The 19,647-nt window shown below is 40.7% G+C and overlaps 1 protein-coding gene across 1 annotated transcript in view; it reads left to right on the top strand.

Moving 5' to 3' along the window:
• SNTG1 (syntrophin gamma 1) overlaps window positions 1–19,647 on the top strand; it is a 440,267-nt gene that overhangs the window by 255,497 nt on the left and 165,123 nt on the right. Inside the window, exon 4 of the mRNA XM_075270573.1 lies at window positions 7,973–8,027. Coding sequence (XP_075126674.1) covers window positions 8,001–8,027 — 27 coding nt within the window. The 5' untranslated portion in view covers window positions 7,973–8,000. The remainder of the gene's footprint in view (window positions 1–7,972; window positions 8,028–19,647) is intronic.

Raw genomic sequence — 19,647 nt, 5'->3', positions numbered from 1 at the left:
ATTTATAGATGTTGTATTTTCCTGATTTTAGGGAAACGTCTATATATAGATATATATATCTATATATACACTATGTGATCAAAAGTATCCAGACACCCCCAAAAACATACATTTTTCATATTAGGTGCATTGTGCTCCCACCTACTGCCAGGTACTCCATATCAGCGACCTCAGTAGCCATTAGACATCGTGAATGGGGCACTCTGCGGAACTCACGGACTTAGAACGTGGTCAGGTGATTGGGTGCCACACATCACGCAAGTCAATGCCAAACGACGCCTCGCTTGGTGTAAGGAGCGTAGACATTGGACGATTGAACAGTGGAAAAACGTTGTATGGAGTGACGAATCACGGTACACAATTGGGCGATCCGATGACGGGGTGTGGGTATGCGAATGCCTGGTGAACATCATCTGCCAGTGTGCGTAGTGCCAACAGTAAAATTCGGAGGCAGTGGTGTTAAGGTGTGGTCGTGTTTTTCATGGAGGGGGCTTGCACCCCTTGTTGTTTTGCGTGGCACTATCACAGCACAGGCCTACATTGATGTTTTAAACACCTTCTTGCTTCTCACTGTTGAAGAGCAATTCGGCAATGGCGATTGCATCTTTCAACACGATCGAGCACCTGTTCATACTGCATGGCCTGTGGCAGAGTGGTTACACGACAATAACATCTCTGTAATGGACTGGCCTGCACAGAGACAATACTTGAATCCTATAGAATACCTTTGGGATGTTTTGGAACGTCGACTTCGTGCCAGGCCTCACCGACCTACATCAATACCTCTCCTCAGTGCAGCACTCTGTGAAGAATGGGCTGCCATTCCCCAAGAAACCTTCCAGCACCTAACTGAACGTATGCCTGCGAGAGTGGAAGCTGTCACCAAGGCTAAGGGTGGGCCAACACCATATTGAATTCCAGCATTACCGATGGAGGGCGCCACGAACTTGTAAGTCATTTTCAGCCAAGTGTCCGGATACTTTTGATCACATAGTGTGGATATATAAATATTATACAGTTTACCTTAGTTTATGCCCACAAAATGTGCAAACAGTTTCCAGCACATGGTCGCATCTTAAGCGGACCATAAACATTAGACTGCTGAAGTGTCCAATTTTTCATTTGCATATATGCCTACAATCATCTGTCCCATACAGCCATCTATCAACTTTAATTTTTCACAACCAAAATTGGTTTTGTTGAATTTTTTTCCATCTATACTAGACTGACAGTCTTGTGGGTGATTTGTATATTTTGGCATGTGTTTGTACTACTAAGAGGGCGTTCACTCTTGCATTTATGTCCGCCCGCCGGGTCTCTGTCCTATTTCCCAGAGAAACTGCATGAGGGACGGCTTAACCCATTCATTTGAATGGGTTTTAAAAGCAAACCGACAGTCTCGGACTAGCTCAACTTTGGCAGACAGGATTAATTACAATATGCGGACTATCTAGACAGCAGATAGAAGACAGCCAGAGAAGGCGTGAAGACCAGATGGATTAGTGGGGAGGGGTATCTCCATTATGTTTTGTAATACTTCATTCACTACATTCCACTAAATTCTCTTTTATAACCATTCATTGGAAAAGGAGGGGAGCTGTATACGGAAGCCATTACAGTAGTTGGCCTCCTTTTTCCTGCAAGAATTGACAGTCTCCATTGCATGTCTTCAATGGGAGTGACTTTATTATTACTTATTAACAAAACTATTGTAATATGCAATACTTACAAAAGAGGAAAGACTCCTTACTTATGAAATATACAGACAGACAATGTGAACTTCAATATATTCAATGCAATATGAAATAGAAATTTCTGCATAGTCATAATCCATCGTTGTAATGTTCATGTTTATGAGCAAACAGTGAGATCATTGATAAAAATGAAGACCTATAGTAGATAAGCCATCATAATATGTCTTTTAATTCACTGCAAGGTTTGGTCTATGTATGCCTTTGAATCAAATTCAAGGTTTTGTCTATACTTCTTAGCCAGATTATGGAGTTGGCAGAGCTTCCTTGGAGATACAAAAATTCAGAAGCGAAATAGTAAATGTCAGACGTTGAGATTTAGGTCTGTAGTCCGCTTTATTAAAATGAACAGGTTTTGTCTTCAGAAAGATGGAAAAGAATTAAATGCCTCCTGTTTTGTTTGGCTTTTAATGTCTGAAAATTAAATGTACGATTTTCCCAAATCAAATTTAGCCCAAGATGAGGACATTGAAGACGACATCTTTGACATTCAGTTTATAGAACGTCTGCTTGGATGACATGTCACCTTGTGATTTTATGTCAGATTACTGCGTAAACAGATTTGTCAGATTTTTGTTTTCTTGTACTCTCCGCTGACAGTTGTCACCACGATGCCATGCATGTCCATTAGCCATAATATTAAGCTGCTGTGCAGGAGGTATCTGCTCTCACCTACATTATCTCTAGGGAGTGTGCATGTTCATTTTCAGCCTCACGATTTCAGTTTCATGATTGTATTAACTTTTCCTTGAAATATTAAGAAACTTTATCTGACATGAACTGGTTAAGCAAATCTAAGTTGGACTGAGCAACTCATCACAATGATGGGACATCATCTCCTTCTTAGACTGCAACACCCTACTCGGTGGCCTCCTAGAAAATGCTCTCATTCCCCTGTAGTCCACCCAGAGTTCTCCCGATCACTTGGTCCACCTCCTTGTTTTTTTGTTTTTTTTTAAAGACTCTCCCTTTTGCCAATCCCTTTGCTGGCTACCCATCACCCAATGAAGAGCGTTTACAATGCTAATGCTGACATACAGTGCCATCTATAACCTATCCCTCCATACATCTCTGACCTTATATATTGCTAATCTCTCTAAACATAACCTTCGATTCTCTTAAAATTTCATTATCTCTACTCTTATCCACAACTGCCTCCAAAGCTATATTACCTATACTCGGGGTCTCACTACCATGATACTTAAGACTATTCCCTGCAATCACATCCTTCAATAAGACCCTAAAGAGTCATCTTTTTTTAGAAAAGCCTACAACCCTTAACCCTGCTATTACCACCTTAATAACCCCGCTATTACCACACGCTGACTGAATAACTTCTATCCTCTCCTACAGTCTCTATCCCCTTCCCTCATGCGCGGTAAGCCTTTGTTTGCAAGGCCCTCTTTCCCACTTTACCAGTTGGTCACCATATATAGTCTATTGTACTTGATTTTGTGGTTTTGTATGAAAACTCATTTAAAACGGCATGGAATCCATGGTGCACTAAAATAAATTAGAATCATCTATGGCTTTATAAGGGCAATGGCAGAAATACTGCCATGTTGCAAATAGCTACATGTGATTGAAACTCTGAATCTGTGATGTTCAATAGCCGCACAATGTTGCCGCTGAAACCTACATTTAATGCACAACATCCTGCAAACATACTCTGCTGTTTGTGGATGGAGTGTTAAGCTTAGTTCACACGTGGAGCATGTAGGTGGATTTTGGCACAGAGAGTGACGCGGGAAGCCGTGCAATCCGCCTGAAGAAAGGGCAGCCCGTTTCTTTTTTCCGTGAGCGGCAACATGCCGATCATGGAAAAAAGTAGCCTGGCGGTCTCCACAGACCACCATTGTGATGGGGTGGGTTTTGACGTGGATTATGCACCATAATCCGCCCCCTCTGTTCCCGTGTGAACTAACCCTTAGGGTCCATTTACAGTGAGTTTTTGGTGAGGATTTTTGCACTGAATCCATGTCAGAATCCACGTGGAAAAAAAAGCATCCCCATAGAGTCTTATGGGTTCTGCTAGCTTTTTTTTTATTCCACTAGCAGATTACTAGGAATTACATGGATAGAAGGATTTGAGCCAAAGTAATCCACAGAAGATCTATAGTTCTCCAAGACGTTTGGAACAACCTCCCTGCTGAGTTCTTTGAAAAACGGTGTACAAGCGTGTAGAAGAATTTATTTTGAAGGCAAAGTCACAACAAATTTTTGTTAATTGGCACAAATAAATAAACTACCAATGCTAATATTTTGAAAGTCTTCTTACTTTGTAGATTGTTTTCCAGATTTGCATGGCATATGTGCACCTGACCTATATATTATTTGCCAAGAATGTGACTGAAAGATCAGAAAAGAAGACGCATATATGACACATATTTGATATAAGCATATGACTAATACTATAATACGACCATGTGTGTGAGCTGTAAGAAATTACTGAATCTGGAAGTAATGAGATATAATATAAAGACATTACATTTTACATCTGCAAATTTTGTAGCAGCCTTTAAGGCTAAGGCCCCACAGGACAGGAAAAACCGCGGTGGGAAGGCATCGCAGTTTTTCCCACAGCGCTTTGAACAGAAAGTTCACAGAGTTTTCCTCCACGGAGTTTCTGTTGCCATTATATCTACGGGAAAGCCACCGGCGTTTTCATAGATACAATTGACATACTGCGATTTCCAATAAATGTGCATCAAAAGCTGCACTGGTTAAGGTACCAGGTAACAAGAAGCAGCAAAAAAAAAAAAAAAAAAAAACGTTGCAGAAAAAAATGCAGCAGAAATGTATCAGGTTTTTTTTTCCGCAGTGTTTTTCATTGCATTTTTGCAGTTTCCCTCTGTGGACTTTCTACTTCAATTATACATATATGGAAAACGGCAGCATTTCTGTATTTATAATTGACATGCTGCGATTTACAAATGTGGATTTTTTTCTGTAATGTGTGGATGGGATTAGTCAGAATCCCATTCACTTTGCAGGTAGTGTAAATTGCATCTTTCTTGCAATGTGGGGCCCTGGCCTTAAAGAGGACTTTTCACCTCCTGGGGCACATGCGATGTAATACACCACTAGAAAGCCGACAGTGCACTGAATTCAGCGCACTATCGTCTTTCCTGTTCTGTGCCCTTGGTCATGAGCTATCGGTGCTGGTAATGTAGCTCTTCACTGTCAGAAGGGTGTTTCTGACAGTCAGTCAGGAACGCCTTTCCTCACAATAACATCTATTGTGTTGTACTGCGATGATGCCCAGTCCTTATTGCCGCTTTTTACCGCCCAGTCCTCGTCTATGGATGAGTACTATTAGGAGTAGGGGAGGTATTCCTTGTCCGCTCAGAGTCATCGAATTCAGTCTGCTTTCTAGCGGTGTATTAAACCGCATGTGCCCTAGGAGGTGAAAGGTCCTCTTTAAACTTTCCGGTGTGAATCTGGAAGTATGGATTGGGACAAATTTACATTTTTTGAGAATTTTTAAACCTACATCGATAGTTATGAAATTGGTTCAAAAATACAGTAGAATTTGTTGCAGAATTTATTGTGACTGTCGCATTAATCTGAAGTTCTGTACAAGTAGTCATTAGGGTTGAGCCGATCTTGAGATTTCAGGATCGATTTCAAAATCCGATCTCCGATCATTTTCCAGCTGATCCCGATCGTGAAATTTGCTCGATCGCCGATTGGGATCTGATCTTTTCCGATCCCGATCCTCATCCCTAGCCAGTGCTTCTCTATGGGAAAAGTCACTTGAGGGTTGAGCCGATCTTGAAAAAATCTCCGACCTCGATCCTGCTGGAAAAGATTGGGTCGGAATTCCGATCATGAAATTTACTCGATTGCTGATCGGAATCCGATCTTTTCCAATCCTAATCGCTCAACCCTAGTAGTCACTTTTGATAAGATAAAGTATTAAAAAAAGCAAAGAAAAACATACTAATGAAGAAATATTACTGTATATAAATGTCTTTACTTGACAAAAGAAACCATATAGAGGTTAAAATGTGTAAACCATGCCAGGGTACAACAGGGCTTTGCATATGTCACAAATAATCCCATAAACGGTGCTCGCGCACGATAAGATATGATCACACAGCGGCTCCCTAACGTATGCCTTCTCCATATAAAGACAGATGTGGCACCATTGTGATAATAATCACATTTAGACAAATAATGGCAATGGACAAATGTCATGGGAAGTAATAATAAAGAGTACATTACCCAAAAGAGCAAATAAGAAAGATCAGCATCTATAGTGTGACATCCAGACGTATCGCCGCTAAGTGCCGCTTCCTTTTCCCCTCTAAAGATAACCTCAGGCTAGTTAAGCCACATGTCAAAATTGAGCTAATGGTTCTTGTAATGTCTTACTGCGGTGAGGCTTTCTATAGTTATTGAAACACTTCTTTAAACTGCACCTTTTTTCAAAGAAAGAAGGAAAACAAAAAAATCGCAGCCATCCTTTGTGGCGAAATCTGCTTTTTTTTTTTTCTTGGTGTTTGAAGCGTAGAAGTGGTGCAATTTTGTGATGCAATAGACCTCAATGGGGGAATCCTGGTCTTATCGTGGACATTAAACAGCAAAAAATGATTTTAAGAAGAATGCGGATTCCCTGAAGGCCGTATCTGTAAGTTTGGAAAGGTTTTGTATGCAGTTTTTATACAAATGCAGAATTGATGTAGATAAAAGGAAAAGTGGAAATTATGATTCAGATTCACTGCTGTAGGTGGGAACACTAACCAGACACTAACATGGTACATCTTTGTTACATCTTGGCCCATGTAGTTTGGGCTAAAAAATTTTGACTTGCCAGATATGTGGGTGTAGATTATTAGTAAAGGGGGCATGTGCCAAAATGGTGTCATAATTTGGCTCAAAGTGCTATAAACCTAGACGATATATAGTCTAGAAATATTCCAGATTTATCCTCCAGCATCAGTCACTGGTGTATTTTTAGACTGACTCTCTAAATTTGCATTCTCTAACTATTAGTAAATCTAGGTCTCTAATCTCTTTTTAGGCCCTCTTCTGTTTTTAGACGAGGACATTGGCCTAGATCTACTATTATAGATACTTGCCTATACATGGCACACCTTTAGTGTAATGGGGCACGTGTTGCTTGGAATAAAAAATGTTGACATGCTAGACTTGTGGTAGTGTGAATCACTACTTTACAATATTAGAATATTCAGAAAATGATTGTGCTAAAATCAGAACTCGCTTACACAAAGAAATGAGCAATCAATTCCACATTGTGATATGGACAATTTTTTGGAGTTGTATAAGATGTGAAACTCCAGTTTACACCTAAGCAGTTTTGTCATCATTTCATAGACTACTTCAGTGTTTAATGCTAAAGATTATGATGTAATAAGTCCCAAACTCTCCTAAAATTACATTCTAGCTACAGTGTCAGTGCCATATTGTTGTCTACCTTTTATATTCCATGTTTGTACCCCAATAATCCCATATCACAGGGTTGTTCAGGTTGATTTTAGTATTGATTAGTAATTGCAGAGTATAGACTACATTGGCTTTAGCCCATTTTAAGATGCTTTAATGCATATGGGAGCCATTTTTTTTTTTTTTTTTACCAAGAATGGGATTGGAACTGATCAAAATGGAAAAAAGATTTAATTGCTTTGCCAAAGAGTCCTGTTCATAGCACAAATAAGTATATATACTTGACAGTCAGTCGTAGACTATGATAGGTACCCCACATGGGGGATCTCCTTAGATACCATAGTGATACCAACCACTCTCTGTTTACCATTTACCATGAGTTTATGTACTTACTCCATTTATACTTACGTAAAACTAAATACACAATATTATAAAATTTATTTAGCAATTCCAGTTCCAGAATATTGCTTCGTGAGTGATTGACTATTAAATAAATCAATAACTGAATCTTTAACTTTACACTTCAGAACAAATCATACTGTATTAATTAAATGAGCAATTAAATAAGAAAAAAATTAAATATAGACATGACAAAAACCTGACAACTTCTGACTGAGAGCAGCCAACATGTCCATTTCTTGGCTTGTAAAATTCATCGTAGAAAATGAAATCCATTCTCACATATGACTTACCTCTCCTACTTGTCTCTCTTCTATGTTATTCAATGTTGTTTTCTTAGTCATTGAACTTGAGAGATAATTCTGAAAAAGTATACATTTTTTTATAGCATTTTTCTCTTTCATTCTTTTCAGACGAATATTCCTATCTGTGCTACGGCATATGGATTTCCGGACGACATGTGATGAGGTGAGCAGTAAGTTACTACTCATTTAATATTTTAAAGGGGTTTTCCCACAATATGGTATTAAAAAATGTGACCACCAGTAGGATTATATATGAGAGCATATACTCTTCCATTTAATCCTCCACCACTCCTTTACCGTAGCTCCCAACCACCCTCCTTGGCTCTGTTGGCTGCAGCAATAAAAAAAAAAAAGTATTTTAAAAGAGAATCTTATCATTTTTAAAGTTCTTTTCTTAGATTTAATATTACGTCAACTTTTTCAGCTATACTTATTAGAATATGACCAATACGTGTCCAGCTGTCACCAAACAAGAAGAAGATGATCTCCTCATACCTCACCGACCGCACATTCAGCGTCTCCCACTCGAACACCACCTCCTCACCACGCCCTCTCTCTGTAGGTGTCCCCCAAGGCTCCGTCCTAGGACCTCTCCTGTTCTCTATCTACACCCTTGGCCTGGGCCAACTCATAGAATCTCATGGTTTCCAGTACCATTGCTATGCCGACGACACCCAAATATACATCTCTGGACCTGACATTACCTCCCTGCTGGCCAGAGTTCCAGATTGTCTAGCGGCCGTAGCCTCCTTCCTCTCCTCCCGCTTTCTCAAACTCAACATGGATCAAACAGAGTTTATCATCTTCAGCCCATCCTGTATGGCCCCTCCACCCGACCCATCTATCAAAGTTACTGGAACCACAATTACCCCTGTCCCACAGGCCTGATGTCTTGGGGTAACCCTGGACTCCGACTTATCCTTCAAACCACATATTCAAACCCTCAACATCTCTTGTCGCCTCCAGCTCAAGAACATCCACTGAATCCACTCCTTCCTCACCCCAGAAACTACCAAGATGCTTGTACAGGCCCTCATAATCTCCCGCTTAGACTACTGCAACACCCTTCTGCATGGACTCCCAGCTAACACCCTCGCCCCCCTCCAGTCCACCCTAAACTGCGCTGCTCGCTTAATCCACCTCACCCCCCGATCCTCATCGGCTGCTCCCCTCTGCCAGTCCCTCCACTAGTTACCCATAGCCCAGCGAATAGAGTTCAAGCTACTAACGCTAACATACAAAGCCATCCACAACCTGACCCCTCCATATATCTCTGACCTCATCTCCCGCTACCTGCCCACACGTAACCTCAGATCCTCCAACGACCTCCTACTCCGCTCTGCCCTCATCCGCTCCTCACACAACCATCTCCAAGACTTCTCCCGTGCATCCCCCATACTCTGGAACTCCTTACCACGACACATAAGACTGACCCCCACAATCACAGGCTTCAAAAGGCCCTTAAGACTCACCTATTCAGGAAGGCCTACAACCTCCAATAACACTATCACCGCACTGCCATCTGCACAGCCTCCCCCCTCTCCTTCTGTCTCTACCCCCCTCCCCTCATAGATTGTAAGCCCTCGCGGGCAGGGCCCTCTACCCCACTGTGCCAGCCGATCACTGTTAGTATGATACGTACCTGTATATTTTGTGTATTGTATGTAACCCCCAAATGTAAAGCACCATGGAATTAATGGTGCTATATAAATAAACAATAATAATAATAATAAGATGAGACTCCACGGACTGTTATACCCCAAACCACCTGCCCCCCCCTCCCACCTCCCCATATAGCAGTCACCAACTAAGAGGAAGATGAGACTCCATGGACTGTTATACCCCAAATCAGCCTCCACCCCAACCCATACTCTCCCCCTCGACTCCAACCCCCCCCCCACTTTACTAGCTTTGGCAATGCCAAATATCCATTCGGACGTTCCAATAAAGCCTATTTGATTTGATTTGATTTCCAGCCTGCGTCTACTTATGTTTCAAAAAGAGCCCTGCTGCTTGATTCAATGTTCATGGGGCTGATGGGAATAGCTGAATATGGTGTTTTGACTGTCTCCAGCTACACAGAGATGGAATGGAGTAGCATGCAGTGAGGGTCTCTGGTCATATGAGTTGTGGGGTCCCAGTGACGGAACCTCCCGTGATCAGATTAATAATTGTTAGATTCAATAGTTCCAAACCTACATAAGCTCGATCATCTAGAAGAAGGCAAAGCAAAAGCCCATGTCTGATAGTAGTCAATTAACATTACTGTAGTCGATGGTGTGGAATTTTAAGGTTTGACCACTCCTTCTATTATAATTATAATTTATATATCTGATGTTGACTTGTCCATTGCACTCTTCTAGGAAGTCCTAATTCATAGTACAAAAACCTCCATATCTCCATGTCATATATGTAGAAGCCTCACCTTCTTCTTTCCAGAATTGACTTTAAAATACAAAAAAATTAAGTAGAACAAAAGAGAAGAGAGATACCCAAAGAAAAAAATTATATGGTTATACGATTTTCCTGGATCATACTGTTGTAAGGATAGACTTTTTTGAGAGCACTTGTAGTTTTCATTTGCTATATTTTTCTTACAAGCTTTGTAATGTCCAATTTGGTGCAATGAGAATATGACTGAGACTATGTTCCCTTGTGATGTTAGGAAATTAGTACCCCAAAATAACAGGGCTAGAGAAGAAATGATATCAGTATTATTATAATTTGTGACCCGAATAAAATAGTCAGATGATATTTGTGTCAGAATTTTGGCATTTATAGGAACACTCTATATTTATGAAGGCCCATATGGTAAACAGTGCAAAGTTTGAAAGTACTGATAAATGGGCCCCACTCTTCAACATCACTTGAGGAAGGGATATTCTGGTATGTTTCTGTAAGAAGTCAATAATTTTACTTTAAAGGGGTGTCTTGGATTGTTTTTGTAATGGTCTATCCTGATTAATGGGAGGCTACAGTCAACCCCCACACAGATTAGCCATATGACTTGCTTCCAGTCCCTGCACTGTACATTGCATTGAGACAGAAAAAGATAACTTCATGCCTTGTATAGTGCCTGGCCAGCATTAATGCAGCTCTACTTCCATTGAAGAAGCAACCCTGCACTGCTGATCCATATGGAAGTCGCCATCATCCCCCCACCAAGCAGATATTTATAGCCTATTCCAAGAATAGGCCATTAAAAAAATCTTGGACTCCCCCTTTAAGTTCTAAACTTCCAAAACTAGGCATTAAGACACAAATATTGCTTTGCCTGATCCATACATAGCAAGATTACTCTTTAGTTTGGCCAAAGAGGTAACAGAAAAAAGTGTAGTAGAGTTGAGGTTTTCGCTCCTACACTAAGTGCCGGAGTCACATGGGAGTCTGATTGAAAGTTAATGACCCCGCTACTCTCTGTAAGATTGTTTTCAGATATCATACCCTCAGAACACACACCGTGATATTGAGCTAATCACCAATTAAAATTGGTAATATCACAAGCAGTAGAGTGAGCTAACTACATTACATGTCATGCTTGAGGTCCACCAAGATAACATTAAGGAAAAGTTAGGCTTTGCAGTCTACAGCGTACTTGAGACAAGTACGTATCCATTTCATAAGTGGAATAGTGCCGTAATTGTTAAACATCATATTTAAAGACTGGTTGGATAATTTGATAATGGGATTCAGGGAGAATGCCGCACATCTGATTAAAGCTCCGGCTTCTGCATTTAGATTTATTTAGATGTAATCAAAATTTGTCACACAAGAGGAAATTACCGAAAATAGAAATTCAGATGACCTTTCAACAGATGTCTATTTTGCATTAATCTGTGTATTATGCTTCCCTCTATTAAACTGTGAGGAGAATAGGACCTATGATCTATTGTTCCTGTAAAACAGGTCACATTAGGTGCTAGTCTGACTGTCTCATTTAATACTATATTCAAGTCGCTTGGTCCCATGCCTTTAGACATTTAGCACAGTAAATTACTTGAATATGAGAAAAGTGCACGGAGGCCACTTCAGATATCATCTCTTTTTTATCTAATGTTCTCAGAGTAGTACATATCATTGGCATTACTTCATGAAGCTCGCGTCTCATGCTCGCTTAAAAAGACAAAATACTAAATAAAATAAAATAAAAATAAAGTATAAAAAAATGGTTGGTTATCTGATGCCCCTGCCCTCAGGATATTATTATTTATTATTATTAGTATTATTATTTTATATAACACATATAATTCCATAGTACTGGACATTATATTAATTCCATGGTGCTGTACATTATTGTATTAATTCCGTGTTGTTTTACATTTGAATGTTTATATACAGCACACAAAATATACAAACAAATATAATACTAACAATGACCGACTGGCACAGTGGGATAGAGGGCCCTGCCCTCAAGGGCTTACGGTCTATGAGTGAGAGGGATAGAGACAGAAGGTAAAGGGAGAGACTGTTCTAATGGTGATGAGGTGGCAGTAGCGTTATTGGAGGTTGTAGGCCTTCCTGAATAGGTGATTCTTCAGGGCTTTCTTGAAACCTGTGATTGTGGGGGTCAGTCTTATGTGTCTTGGTAAGGAGATCAAGAGTATGGAGGATACACGAGAGAAATCTTGGAAATGGTTGTGTGAAGAGCGAATAAGAGCAGAGTGGCGTAGGAGGTCTTTGGAGGATCTGAGGTTATAAGTGAGCAGATAGCACTCCATATATCTATGACATTAGGTCAGAGAGATATGGAGGGGACAGGTTATGGATGGCCTTGTATGTCAGCATTAGCATTTAGAAATGTGTTTGCTGGGCAACGGGTAGCCAGTGAAGGGATTGGCAGAGGGGAGCGTCCGATGAAGAACAGGGGAGAGGTGGACTGGAAGGCGGCGAGAGTATTTGCTGGGATGCCGTGGAGAGAGGTGTTATAGTAATCGAAGTAAGAGATTATGAGGGCATGTACTAGCATCTTTGTAGTTTCAGGGGTCAGGAAGGAGCAGATTTGATAGATGATCTTGAGTTGGAAGCATAAGTAAATGTTGAGGGTTTGGACGTGCGACTTGAAAGATAGGTCAGAGTCCAAGGTTATCCCAAAGCAAAAGACCTGTGGCACAGGGGTAATCGTAGTTCCATTAACTTTTGATAGATGGATCAGGTAGAAGAGCCATACAAGGTGGGGGCAAAAATGATGAACTCCATTTTCTCCATGTTGAGTTTGAGAAGGCGGGAAGAGAGTAAAGAGGCTATGGCCACTAAACACTTTGAAGCTCTGGCCAACAGAGAGGTAACGTCTGGTCCAGAGAGATATATTTGAGTGTCATCAGCATAGCAATGGTATTGAAAATTATGAGATTCAGATGAGATGAGGATATCTTAAGCTAAGAGAAACAATTAAAAAGTACACTTATGTTTGGGCTCTGTTACCAAGCAGGATATGTTTAAGGAGACTGCAGAGGGAGCCATCACTTTAAATGACTCATTGGAACATTGGAGCTGTCAGGGCTAAAGCCACAACCAAGATTCTTGGTTTTAAAATAAGACTAAGATAATGTCTGTAGCCCACCTAGACTTTGAGATGTCACTGGTTAAAGTGGAGCAGCATATACTTGCAACTTCCCTTCAACCAGTGTGCTGGAGAACACTTTCCACTGACACTGTGCAGGAACGGGAGAAGGAGGGAGCTTTTATTTATGATTATATACTGCCATCAATGCTGACTGCAGTCAATTTACAGAAAATTAAAAATAGATTTCTTTACCCTTTTTAATGAAACAAGCACCTACAATTATTATCACCACATCCATAGCAACATCTAAAAAAAAAATTGTACAATATTTATTTATTAGTTTTCCCGATCATCTCCTCTCTCAAAAAAACATTTATAAAAACTGATCAAAGTCATATGTACCCACAAAATACAAAGTCTACATTAGGGACAACACGGTGGCTCAGTGGTTAGCACTGCAGCCTTGCAGAACTGGAGTCCTGGGTCCGCATCCCACCAGGAACAACATCTGCAAGGAGTTTGCATGTTCTCCCCGTGTTTGCGTGGATTTCCTCCCATTCTACAAAGACATACTGATAGGAGAAAAAAATGTACATTGTGATCCCTATATGGGGCTCATAATTTAAATAAAACAAAATAAAATACAAAGTCTACATTGTAAAGCTACATTGAAATACAATATAACAAGTTATGAAAAAGGAAATGCAGAGAGGGATAAAACGTTACTGCTTTAAGGCTAACATGTGCTGGGTCAATAAAGTCTTAAAATGTACATAAGATCCTGGATATTGCACCAAAGATTCTATATCAAAAACATTTCCGGAAGGTTTTTGCAATTTTAATGTGACTGTCCGGGGGCTAAAGGATAGGCTGCTAACATCTTTGTGAAAAATATCACATCGCAGCTTCAAAGGCTTTGTGTATCGCGCCTTGATGGTAAGAGATGTTTCGACACCATGGGTGAGAGATATACCCAATTTTAATATTATGGCTGATCACTATATATGGGCCAGTTATATGGCACAAAAGTGACTTATACGACATGTTAGTGATAGCCATGGTCTAGCTCAGTGATGGCGAACCTTTTAGAGGGCAAGTGCCAAAACTGCAACTCAAAACCCACTAATTTATCACAAAGTACCAACAAGGCAATTTAACCTTAATACTCCACGGATCCACAATTGCGGTCAATTATGGACCCGCAAAATACGGTTGTGCGATTGGGGCTTTTGGTACAATTTTGAACAATTAATGTTCAATATTTACATTGCACAGATCTGTTTTGTAGTGACCGTGCAATGATATTATGACCTGTAATAATATCACGTCTGCTATAAAACAGATACTGTGTGATATAAATGGTGAAGGGGCCCACACACAGTATAATCTGCTCCTCAGTGGCCCCTACAAAGTCCAATCTGATCCATAGTGACCCCCACACAGTCCAATCTGCTTCACAGTAACCTCAACACAGTCCAATCTGCTTCACAGTTGCCCCCACATAGTACTATCTGCTCCACAGTGACCCCCCACAGTACAATCTGCTCCACAGTGGCCCCCACATAGTACTATCTGCTCCACAGTGACCCCCACATAGTACTATCTGCTCCACAGTGACCCCCCCACAGTACAATCTGCTCCACAGTGGCCCCCACATAGTACTATCTGCTCCACAGTGACCCCCACACACAGTACAATCTGCTCCACAGTGGCCCCCACATAGTATAATCTGTTCCACAGTGGCCCCCCACACAGTACAATCTGCTCCACAATGGCCCCCACATAGTATAATCTGTTCCACAGATGTGTTCCCACAAAGAGGGCTCTGAATGCCACCGCTGGTTTGCCATCATGGGTCTAGCTGAAATACAATAATTACTTGCAGATGGCAATTTTCTGTGCAACTATAACTATACAATACAACCCCTGAAATCTATCTACGCCTTGCCGAATACTTGTTATTAAATCGAAACTGAGAAAATACTTTGCAAAAATCAAAAGAAAAGAAGACTATGGCGGGTTCTAATTACCTGGAGTGTTACTTGGCTTAAAAGAATTGTTTCCAGTTTTTCTGCTCCACATGACATTTATGTGAAATACTTATTATTGCAAATAAAACAGCAGATAAATAATATATGGGGAAAAGCGCTCTAATTCTGTCTTCATTGGGTTTGTTGATATTTACTAAGCAGAATGTGACAGTAATTTGCCAATTTATTGCACTATTACATAACAACTGTGAAGGCCCACATGCTTAAAGGAAAAAATAGAAGCTTTTTAATAATGAATCACCTTCATTTCAGTTTCTATCTTTCAAAGGAAACTCCACATAAAGATTTAATTACCTTATTAGTTTGGGATCCTTCAATTGCATTATCAAGAAGGACATAGGGATTGTGTGATGATTTATAGGCTGAGTGCTCTTCTAAAATGTCATTGTCTGCAATTAGAAAGGGCAGACATAAGAAAGGAATGTATTAAAGACTCGCTGTTTTTCCAATAACAATAGGATAGTTCTATAAAAAAAATCATCCTGTTCTAAGAGATAAGAAAACAATGGACAATTACATTTGCATAAAAATGACCTCAAAGGAATCAAGAATTGACCCTATAAAAGAAGTAAACAACTCATTATGTCTTTATTTTCCTATTAAAATATTGTAATGGCTTTACGGAGCGGCTACTGGATTCTGGTGCTTGGCTTTAGTATCGTAGCTTACGGTTACCAATGCTTTTATGACAGATTGTGTTGTGTTCTATCATTAAACTGTACCTGCTGCCAGCATACTGTTTAAGAAGCAAAAGGGCCATCTGCCCTTAATTTTTTGGGACGATCCCAAGTTTTAAAGAACTGTCTGTAGAGCGGTTCCTATTTTCAGCACTGTGACATTAAGTGCACATTTTCAAGGCTGTTACAGCAATTCTCAGTATTCTAGTTCTGTCATTCATAGAATAAGAGCACTTCATAATAGCTTTCAATACCTGGAAAGCATTTCTAGTGTTTGTATCCTGTCTAGATGGATAGGATTAAAATAGTTGTAATTTTTCTATACCATTATATTGGTGTGCAATGTCTGGCTAGTCAGATGTTGGGAAACTACATCTGTGCCCTGATCATTTGTGGCATTTTTATGATATCTAGAGAGGTGTCCGTTGCAAACCATGGTTGTAAAGCATCGTAGTTAATAAATGTATGTGGTACACCTAAAGTGTAGATATTTTTACAAAAACACCAGGACCCAGGTGGCACGGTGGCTCAGTGGTTAGCATTGCAACCTTGCAGTGCTGGAGTCCTGGGTTTGAATCCAACCAAGGACAGCACCTGCAAGTAGTTTATATGTTCTCCCCCTGTTTGTGTGGGATTCTACTCCCACAGTCCAAAGGCTTACTGATTGGGGCAAAAAAAACCCACTTGAACCACCGTTCTAGCTTTGCAGCATTTTCCACCCTTGTTTAAAGGGGCTCTATCAGCAAAATCATGCTGATAGAGCCCCACATATGCATGAATAGCCTTTAAAAAGGCTATTCAGGCACCGTAAAAGTTATATTAAACTCCTCCCCCCCCCCCCCCCCGTTTTAAAATAATAACCTAAAAAAGAATGTGCTCTACTTACGGATCGTGCATGCTGGGCGGGCATTCAGGGTGTGTCTTCATCTTCTTCCACGCCTCTTCTTCCTCCGGTCCCGTATTCCTCCAGCGCTCGCGAACGGACAGTGATAGCCTGGGCACATGCGCAGTAGCTGTAGTAGAAGCCGCATGCTACTGCGCATGCGCCCAGGCCGTTTTTTTATATCAGTGTCCGCGAGCGCTGGAGGAGGACGGGACCAGAGGACATCGGAGGAAGAAGAGGCGGGGAAGAAGATGAAGACACACCCTGAATGCCAGCCCAGTGTGCACGATCCGTAAGTAGAGCACATTCTTTTTTAGCTTATTATTTTAAAACGGGGGGGGGGGGGTAGTTTAATATAACTTTTACGGTGCCTGAATAGCCTTTTTAAAGGCTATTCACGCATATGTGGGGCTCTAGCAGCATGATTTTGCTGATAGAGCCCCTTTAAAGCTTGTCCCAGTACTATATGCCAGAATAGCTATTTATTGCTAATCTTCTTTCTCTCAAGAACCTGATTAAAAATTAGTCACATTTTATCCTGGAGGAAGAATTCAGGAAATCCTGACGTGTATATTGTAGTGCAATGGATGTTGTTTCTGCAAACTCTACAAACTTGGTAATGAACCCTTAATGCTTGACTAGTTTCTTTTCCACCTCTTCAGTTCCTTTTTTTTTTTTTTTTGTTCCTTTTTGCTGCTTGTCGCCTTTCTGGATTGATTGACATTGTGAATATGCAGTTTGTCAGTAAACTCATCCAAAGACCATTCTTTGTAAGCATTAAGCACTCCTCTACATATCCTTTGCCGAAAGGTTGCTGATCTGTGTTTTTGGGACTCAAAGATACGATTTACAGAAATATGAATTACATATTTATAAAACATGCATGTAATCCCTATTCCGAGACATGATGGTAGTCTCCCTTTTATTCCGATCTAAAAATACAAAAAAACTGAGATTTCGAAGTCGTAAACTTATTGTCGGGATTCAAAAGTTTGTGTTTCGATACTTCTGTTTTGAAATATATAGAAAATGTAATAAATAAAATAGAATGCAAGGGTATTTGTACATACAGGTTCTGATGCAGGTGGATATGGAGGACAGGCTTGCTCTCTTCTGTCAATCCCTGCTGTCACTTAGTTTTCAAAGTTTCCTTTCACAAGTGGCAGAAAAAATTTAAAGAACTTTTGCACTTATTTCTGTCTTTTTATAATACTGACTCTTCGGTGTAGACAATCTACATGTATCTACCTTGAGAAACACTACAATTACAATCCGGTCCTAGGTCAGAACCCATTTACACTTTTATGTTTCATTGTAATGTTTCAACAGGTTTATTTTGGTGTTCTTTTTATGTTGTATAAGACTTCAATGAAGGATTATGAAGATAATCTTGTTTCCCTTAGTCCTAACAGCCGCACAATATGGGGTATTTTCTGCCCCTGTGTGCTGGTAGGGCAGGCAGATTTTTAATTAGCCAATCAAATACATGGCTTGCCTTGTAAGAGGGCACAAGGGCCTCTCCCCTGCGTGTACATACAAGAGTAATACAAACATACAATGATAACAATATTAATAAACATCAATGTCAATTTCCTTGGGTGGGAAGTCTTGTATTACTGTTAGGACTAAGAGAAACAAGATTATCTTCATAATCCTCCGTTCCCTGTCGTCCTACCAGCGGCACAATATGGGGAGTTAGCGAGTAATCCCCCTAGGGCGGGTCCCCACCACAAACTGAACTTAATACCGTGCGACCAAAAGCAGTAGCTTCTGAAGCCTGAGTGTTCAGGCGATAGTGGGACACAAAGGTTGACTCTGAGGACCAGGATGCAGCAGAGCAAATTTGATCCAGAGACAAGGCTTTTGTCTCTGCCCAGGAAGTGGAAACCGACCTCATGGAATGTGCCCTCAGAAGAGGCGGAGGAGATAAATCCTGGGCTGAATAAGAGATCTTAATTGTCTCCCTGATCCAGTGTGAAATTGAGGCTTTAGAAGCCTTAAGCCCTTTTCGTCTCCCCACAAAATTAATGAGGAGGTTTTCGGACTCTCTGAAGGTACAGGTACGCTGGAGGTAGATCTTCAAACATTTTACGAAGTCCAGCATATGAAACTTTTCCTCATCAGCCGAGGAAGGAGATGGAAAAAATACTGGTAAGGAAATCATCTGGTTTATGTTTGTGGTGCAAGGATTTTGCGCTCAAAGCCTGGAAGGAACCTGAGCTGAACACAATCCAGAAAAAAGGAGGTATATGGTTCCTCCGAAGAGAGAGCTTGCAGCTCACTGACCCTTTTGGCTGATGTTATAGCCAAAAGAAGGGCAGTCTTGTAGGCCAAGAACTTTAGTTCAACCTCTTCCAGAGGCTCAAAAGGCTTTGTGAATAGTGCCGAAAGGACCGTACTGAGGTCCCACTGGTGGACAGGAGTAGTAACTACAGGTCTCAGCCTAGTTGCCCCTTTAATAAAGGTGCTCACTTAAGGATCTTGAGACAAACGCCTTCCCAAGATACGCGGACAGAGCGGCTACATGTACCTTTAGGGTGGCAGCAGCGAGCCCTCTGTCTAGTCCGTTCTGAAGAAAATCCAGGATCGCCCTTATTGGGGGATCGGAGGAGTCCACTTCATGTTCAAGACACCAGGCATTGAAGATGTTACCAATTCTTCTGTAGTTG

This window comes from Leptodactylus fuscus, chromosome 4 (genome assembly GCF_031893055.1).
Source record: "Leptodactylus fuscus isolate aLepFus1 chromosome 4, aLepFus1.hap2, whole genome shotgun sequence".
In the NCBI taxonomy this organism is placed as follows: Eukaryota; Metazoa; Chordata; class Amphibia; order Anura; family Leptodactylidae; genus Leptodactylus; species Leptodactylus fuscus.
Note: the sequence above shows the minus strand (reverse complement) of the source record. Positions and strands in the feature narration are given on the sequence as shown.